Consider the following 8,363-nt stretch of genomic DNA (forward strand, 5'->3'; position numbering starts at 1 on the left):
ACGCGACTGAGCCGACATATAAAGGAAAAGAGAGAGAGAGAGAGAGAGAGAGAGTCTTGAGTTTGGACACGAAAGTCAAGCAATGTATGAATACAATGGAAGTTTTATGGGTGCTATGTGTTGATAAATGAAATCTTGAGATTTGTCTCTTTTAGAGAAGACCCAGATAATTTTCCCCAAATTACTCCTTGAGAGGTATCTCCTTTTGGGATATTCATTTATCTTTGTCAGCTATGTTTTGGAAGTCTAGCATAAGGGGCCCTCAAAGCTTGTATAAAATACTCCCTTTAATAATAGCAATTATATTAAGGGGAGGTTGGCCCATTCTGTCCATTTTTCAGTCTACTAGCCAATATCAAATATGCATTCTCATGACATTTTGGACATCATGTGTAAGATTTATAAATCAAATTATTGAAATTCTAGAATCCTTGTTTACTCATTGTAGACATATTCACTGTTAATTAATTAATTAAGACCTTAGGCTTACCTAAGGTCTTAAAGCCCGAATGAGTAGCCAAAATCATGCAAGAAAGAGAGCCACCTCAAAAGGAAGAGTCACGAAGCTTCAAAGGTTTTTTTCCTGAGGTTTTTTTGTCTAAGGTTCGGGACCAAAAGGTTGACCTTCCACAATCTAATTAATTAATGCCCAAACAAAATTTGGCACCCATATTATTTATTATTGTTTAGTGTGGTTAATGAATTTAACCATATTATACTTTAAGTAACTCCAAGGTGCACGCGGCTCCTCTATAACACTTATACCTACGGGCAGCCCTGGACAGGTTAGTAAAAATCGATACGTCACTTACAATAAAGGCTGGTGTGAAAGGACCGAATTAGTAGCGACGTGACTTAAGTTAGTGCGCCATTGATTGGAAGCCCAAGATGGGGGTTGTGTCTTTGTGCTAATTACCTCCAGGCATCTGTGCAAAGCTTCTTTGCCTCCAAAACACCACTCCGCCCAAATTTCCACTACTTCCTATAAAATGTAGCCGCCTCCTTACGCCTGGGGACGATCAATGGTACCAACTTGCTGAGCTTCCTTCCAGGTCCTCAGTCAAAGAGCCCTGGAATGTCATCACCTTCAAAACCCGTCTCCTTTATCTCCACAGTAAAGTTCGTGCAATATTTAAGTGGGTCACCCTGATAAAACTGCTATAATAAGTACAAAATCTTCACATATATTACATATTTGGGTCGCCCACCATAGGCGACCATCTTTGCATCATAACCACCTACAACGATATACATCGAGGCCCTTCCAATTCTAACATTGTAGAATAAAAAAGAGAACTTTAAACAGCACGACTTTGGCAGCCGCGACCTTGGACTTCAAATTTTTTTATATCCAAGGGTGTATATTGAATTTTGGTCTCACTTTTAAGACATTTCATTACAACACACACCGCTTTTTAAGGCCTGTTACGCACGTCTATAGAAACCACGTAAGAAAGTGTTTTCCAAAAATTTAGGATGAAAACTGTGAAACCTACTTTCTCTATTTCATGGTATGAAATCATGCATCGTCGCTTTTCTTCCTTTCCGAGCAGATCCAGAGTGATGTGTCCCTTGATTTTTTTGGTGGGAAATGAATGTATTGCAATGCAAAAAAAAAAAAATGAGTTAACTTTCTAAATGTAAAACAAGAACTTTGAACCAGTGCAATAAACCAAGATAGCAGAACACTTGCTTCAAATACTTAACACATTTTCGTCTTGATCCACAAGATGAAGCTAGCTAGGTCTTCAATACCATTGTAAAGGCTTCTTCTGTTTTCTAGATCCCTAAGAGTATATTCTTGAGGCTTTACAATCTTTTGTATCCCCAAGGCAATAGCCTAGCGGTTAAAGCCCATGAACTCCCAACACGAGGTGGTAAGTTCAAACCTATGGAGGACACCAACTCCTTGCAAGAGGGGTTCACATGGTAATGCGTGTGGGCAGCACAAAGGTTGCCACATCCACACATTGGCTGTCATCAATGACATTCCGGTCACTCTCCAGTATATCATCTTCCGCGTTCATGTGACAACACCATGCAATCCAGCTCCTTAAAGCTTCATCATCTTTCGTACAGGGACATTGGCTGCCATGGACATCAAAGATCCCGACACTGCCACAACACATAGTTCTCCAACAACCATGCAGGGTGTTTGCTCCGAGTGGCTCACTTGTGGTATTTGGGGGTGTGAGCGTGACTTCCTTTTTTTTTTTTAGTTAAGTCTTGCCAATCTTTTCTTTGAGTGTATTTTCTCTTTCTGATTGGCAAATATTTCGAAGAATGGTAACCCCCTTTGGTATTCGGGGGTGTGAGTGTGACTTTCCTTGCCAAAAAAAGAAAAAAAAAGCATTGCCAATTTTTCTTCAAGTCTATGTTCTCTTCCTTGATTTTCTATTCGACGCACAAGCCTAAAAAAGAACACCCCCCACAGCCAAAAAAAATTTTGGCTGAGAATAAGCTATCAAGGCCTGCTCTCATACAATTGTAAAGTAGCTATGGCAGAACTGTAAATACTTTGGCAATCTTAGTGCATTAAAATTAGCAAAATTGCTAAGGACGGCAGTAAACTTATGCTCAGAGAGCAGGGTTAAGAAAATGTATGCAAGTCACCCAAAATTTGAGGAAAGGTAGCAATGCTTACAAACTGCTGGCTGCGTCCAGATCCTTACAGTGCACTCGACTTGAACCAGGGAACATTGACTGTACTCTGCTGAATGTCTAAACTGATTGGATCTGAAAAAGTGCACCCTGGCTCCCGCAGAGAGAAGATACCCACCAATAAGTGTCAGTTTCAAGGCTCCACACCTCATTGGGATCATATGAGCATGCTCTATCAGGCTGCAGACATGCTGCACTGGGAAGCTAGAGCTGCAGCAATGCTGCTAGGTCTGCTTGATCTCCTACTGGGCTGCTCTGCTGAAAGATGGGAAGAATGACTGCTGTGGGACTCTAAAGACCTTTTATGGAGCTAGTCCCTTGCTGCTGGTTGTGGCAGTCAAGTGTTGACCCTCAAAAGGGCAACCTGTGTCCTATGTTTTCTTTCAGACAACCCTCACGCATGAACACTAGTGCTCCCTCTGACTAGCCCAATCGCGGGCCTTCTGGCATGGCTGCAGCTGAATGGACATTTGCTAATTCCTAAAATCCTAAAAGAAAAGGCCAGCTATTTCGTTTACTTAGATGACGCCATATTTCCCCTCTGCTTACATTTTAATCTATGTATCTTAAACATTGAAAAGAATGATCCAGCCGGCTTGGCTTTAGTGAGCTAGCTCCAAAGGCCTTTGCTTCTTAAAAAAGCCTTGATCCTAATCTATGTGATACCCTTTTCTGCTTCATTGACCTTGCCAGCTAGAGCATAAATGTTTGAAAGTATGAGATATGGTGACCTGTTGCTTGGATCCAGTTTAAATGCTTGAGTTGCAGCATGTTCTCCTCGTTCCACATCTAGTCGGTTTCTGCAAGCTCCAAGCAAAGTCAACCATTGTGCATAAGTAGGTTCACGTTGCAATGTTTTGAGTAGATTTTCTGCCTCATGTAACTGCCCGGCCCGGGCAAGGAGGTCAATCAAACAGTTATAATGCTCTAAAGTTGGCACAATACGATGTTCTTGAGTCATGGAGACCAAACAACGACGACCTTCCTCCAACAAACCAGCATGGCTGCATGCTAAAAAAACACTCACGTATGTGACACAGTCAGGCCTGATGCCTTCCTTTCCCATCTGGTTGTACAACTGAAGAACTTCCTTACCAAACCCATGCTGTGCATAGGCTGCGATTATGGCATTCCATGAGACCACATCCCGCAGTAGCATTTTATCAAACATTTTGCGTGCAATCTCCAGGCTACCACATTTTCCATACATGGTAATCAAGGCATTCACGATTTCAACATCAGACTCTAGACCAATATGACATAGCATTGCATGCATTAACTGGCCTTCAATAACAGCTGCCTGGCTTGCATAAGCAGGAAGAATGCTGAGAAAAGCAACCTTGTCGGGGATCACTCTTTCCTTTTGCATTTGCTTGAACAGTTGGAGGGCCTCCTTGCCTTGCTCATTCTGAGCATATGCTGCGATCATAGAAGTCCAGGTAAGTACATCCCTCCTCTCTAGTCTGCTAAATACTTTTTCTGCCTCTTTAATATCACTGCACCTTCCATACATGTTAACAATGGCACTCCCAACCTCAATGCCCAGCTCAAAGTTAAGCCAAATTGCATATGCATGCATCCTCTTGCCTTCATATAGGGTTGCTTGACTCGCACAAGCATTGAGAATACTGACAAAGGTGGCTTGATCAGCCAGCCAGCCTTCATTCTGCAGCTGGGCAAAGAGCTCGAGAGCGTTGACATGATGTTCATGCTGAGTATACACTGCAATCATGGTATTCCACAAGATTACATCCCTCTCTGTCATTTGGTTGAACATGTTACATGAATCATGCAGACTGCCACACTTGCCATACATGTTCACAAGTGCCGTTGCAACAACAATGTCAGATTCTAATCCAGCACATGTGATGTGATCATGGACCCGCTTGCCTTCAACTAAGGCTGTGAGACCAGCACATGCATCAAGAATGCTGGTAAATGTGGATCTATTGGGAATTGACCCTGCCTGCTGCATCAAATGAAACACCTGAAGGGCCTCTTGGCCATCCCCATGTTGGGCATATGCTGCAATCATAGAATTCCAAGAGACTACATCTCGTTCAACCATCCGATCAAAAACACCTCGAGCGGCTGCCAGGCTGCCACACTTTGCATACATGGTCACAAGGGCAGTCCCCGTTATAAAACAAGACGAAAATTTACTATGAATGATCAGAGTATGCAACTGCTTGCCTCTGGCTAGAGCTGCTGGGTTGCAACACACAGAAAGGGCATAAGCAAAGGTGACCTTTTGCGGCAATATCCCTTCCCATTGCATTCTCTCAAATAGTTGCCAAGATCTTTTCCCATCCTCCAATGTAGCATAAGCCCCAATCATGAAACTCCAAGAGTGCACATTTGGTTCTCGCATTTTCTCAAACCAGACATCTGCTTCCTCAAGAGCTCCACACTTAATATACATATTTAGGACAAGGCTCCCCAAATATTTATTACTTCCACGCGCACTTTGCAATATGTGGTTATGGACACGCTTGCCATAAGAAAGATCATTCACTTGAGCAGATAAGCGCAGTAGAGAAGCATATGTAGAAACATCTGCCTGCACCCCTGTTTGGTCAAGTTTATCTACAATGTATTGCAGTCTATTGAAAGGAGTCTCCAAGCTAGATGTGTGTCCTTTCTTAGGAGGAGGTTCCACAAAGCAGCTTTGATTAGACTTCAATGCAAGTTCAGAAATAAACCTCGTTCCACGTGAGTGTACCGTCCATTGAGGAGGAATGCAGCTGTGATTGAGCTTAGATGCAACTTGAGAAACGAGACTCCTTCCCTGCCACTTTAATACCCAATAAGGTCTCCACAACGCATTTGCCATGCCCAAAATGACTAGCATGCCTTGTGACGGCTTTTATGTACACATCGGTGTGGCTTCATTGACATGGCGAATCACATAAAGGCTTCTTTAACATGACAAAACACACTACATCATGCCTACAGCATGGCCATCAGCTGCCGCCATGTATGATGCCACCATGTATGAGCTAGCATGAGAGACATGCTAATGATGGTGGCTACTAGTATCACAAGGAACCGAGCCCTTAGAGAAAGAATAAAAAGACCCAGATTGGTGATATGGGTCAGTCCCAACCGTTCTACTCCAGAACTCGCATGGGAGGAACATAGACCAAGCCCAGACACGTGATGAGATGCACCCCACCCCGTGCCCTCCATGTTTCCAGACTAGAAAGAAAGAAATACCCACGAAGGGGAGATGATCGAGCGCAATAACGTGTTGTGCAGCACGGTGCCCCAAACAGATCATGGACAGTGGAGGGTATACAGCATTCAAATTTTAGGTAATACAACCATGTCACCAGCCAGTGTGTAGTAGCATTATGAGGTCGGCCTCACTCCGAGTAGCAGGCAAGATGACACAACGACCAGACAGCACTGCCGCATGTGTGTTGAACATGAGGGTTGCTGCATGAAGCTTTTGCTTGTTATATATTTACTACATATATATCTCTTTAATTTTTTCATTTATACTTATGTATTATTATTATTATATACATAGTATTATACTATAATATATTAGTATAGATTTTATATGTATGTGTGTGTGTATGTTTAATTTATATGTTTACATATTGTTATTATATGTATTTGTATTTTATATATTTTATACTGATATTTCTATTTGTTATTATATTAGTTATTTAATTTTTCTTCTCTCAACATACCTCTCTCTCTCTCTCTCTCTCTCTCTCTCTCTCTGCCCCAACATGTAGTTCCTCACCCCTACCCCAACACTTGGCCCTCTTCCAACAACCACATGTCTCCTCCCCTCCCAAAGACTTGCGCATAATAGATAGATATATTATACACTATCATACCCCAAGCCCCTAATAATAAAGAATAATCATAGCCCGAAAGACTAGACTAAGGATAGAGAGACTCAATTCGGATCTCCATACATCAATATCCCATCTCTCTCGATAATCCAGCCTTCTCTATGTAGTTGGACTGGAATAGACCTTATAGGAATACAATTCCTCTAAGTAAATGTCCACTTCATAATTCTTACAAATAAGAGGCAATGGGAAACTCCCTTGGGCTCAACACAATGCCTTATTTCTTGATTATGAAGGGGATTGTTCTACCTTAACTTTACCAAAGGCTTCTATAATCTAAAGTTGATTCCTGGATTTTTCCAAGTTACTAAGTTTACAGCCAGGTTTGGTCTCTAGGTTTGGAAAGCACTAATATATGTATCCCTAACAATAGAGGAATAGGAGTCATCATCACAAGAAACAACTAAAATAGTTGGCCTAGCAACCTTGTTAGGAACAGTCCTCTCATTAGAAGAATTTACATCCATGGGAAGCTTTTGTATAGAGCTTATAAGTTGTAAGATATTATGTTCTCAATTCCCTTGGATTGGTCTTTATATACTATTTTGGATGGACTCCGAAACCATCGACATAAAAGAACCATGTGCTGTACATCTGTGCCGCTAAACCATTTTGGAATAGGAACCCTAATACCTACACTCGTCTGACCATTATTGTGCACATACAAGACAGCTTTAGAGTAAATTTGTTGAGCTATATTATAACTTTAATATAAAAATCTAAACAAGACAAAAATTTATTGCTCAGTACACTTTTTTAGGGCAAGGACTTTACAAAATTAACATACTTGAAGAAGCTTTGCACATAGATTTCAGAATAGTCCAACAGAAAGCACTTTGTATGCTAAACGTGTGGATGATGTACATCGAATCATTGCTCTCTATATCGATGACATGCTGCTCACAGGACCAAATGAGAGTCATATTGCTGATTTTAAGGTTGATTTAAATGCCTCTTTTGAGATGTCAGATTTGGGGCATTTGCATCATTATTTGGGGATACAATTTAAGCAGTGTGATGGAGGTATTGCTTTGTGTCAGACAAAGTATATTGAGACATTGTTGCGGAGATTTGGCCTTGAAGACTGCAAGCCTATTGCTACTCCAATGGATACAGGTTTGAAGTTGAGTCTTCATGATGCTGGAGATCACTTTGATGTCACACTCTATCAGACAGCTGTTGGTTGCCTCATTTATGTATGCATTACGAGGCCGGACATTCAGTTTGCAGTCTCACAGGTGAGCAGGTTTATGCATAGCCCAGGGTCTCAGCATTGGAGGGCAGTTAAACGCATCTTTCGCTACTTGAGTGGCACCATACATCTTGGGTTGTTTTATCCCAAGGGAGGATCGTTGCCGCCAAATTTACATGATTTTTCGGACTCAGATTGGGCTGGTTGCTATGACACAAGAGTGTCCACAAGTGGTTTTTGTTTCATGCTCGGTAGCTCATGCATATCTTGGTTGAGCAAGAAGTAACCTACTGTGGCCACTTCTAGTTGTGAAGCTGAGTACAGGGCAGCTTTCACAGCTACGGTTGAGTGTGTGTGGCTCAGACGGTTTATGGCTGACTTGGGTGTTGGACAGGAGTCTGCCACCTCTATCTACACTGACAGTCAAAGCGCATTGGCAGTTGCGAGAAACCCAGTTTTTCATGCTCGCACAAAGCACATTGAGGTGCATTATCACTATGTCAGGGAGAGACTCTCAGCAGGAGAGATCAGCTTGGTCTATGTGCCAACACAGGACAACCTCGTCGATCTTTTCACAAAGGTGCTTCCTCGTGAGAAGTTCGAAGCTTTTCGCAAAGCTTTGGGCTTGCTCCCCTTTGTGG

The 8,363-nt window shown here is 42.1% G+C and overlaps 1 protein-coding gene across 1 annotated transcript; it reads right to left on the reverse strand.

The window, feature by feature from the left end:
• Positions 1-2,504: 2,504 nt before the first annotated feature.
• Positions 2,505-6,108, reverse strand: LOC147612805 (pentatricopeptide repeat-containing protein At5g39350-like). Its single transcript, XM_086783444.1, has one exon. It carries the CDS (start codon positions 5,510-5,512, stop codon positions 3,317-3,319), a length of 2,196 nt encoding a protein of 731 aa, XP_086639570.1. The 5' UTR covers positions 5,513-6,108; the 3' UTR covers positions 2,505-3,316.
• Between the last annotated feature and the right edge of the window lie 2,255 nt (positions 6,109-8,363).

This window comes from Cibotium barometz, chromosome 45 (genome assembly GCF_041138505.1).
Source record: "Cibotium barometz isolate CiBa-2024 chromosome 45, ASM4113850v1, whole genome shotgun sequence".
Taxonomy (NCBI): domain Eukaryota; kingdom Viridiplantae; phylum Streptophyta; class Polypodiopsida; order Cyatheales; family Cibotiaceae; genus Cibotium; species Cibotium barometz.

Bases quoted from the DNA above. Each gene is read 5' to 3' on its own strand.
- LOC147612805 (XM_086783444.1), bottom strand. From the start codon at position 5,512: ATGCTAGTCATTTTGGGCATGGCAAATGCGTTGTGGAGACCTTATTGG.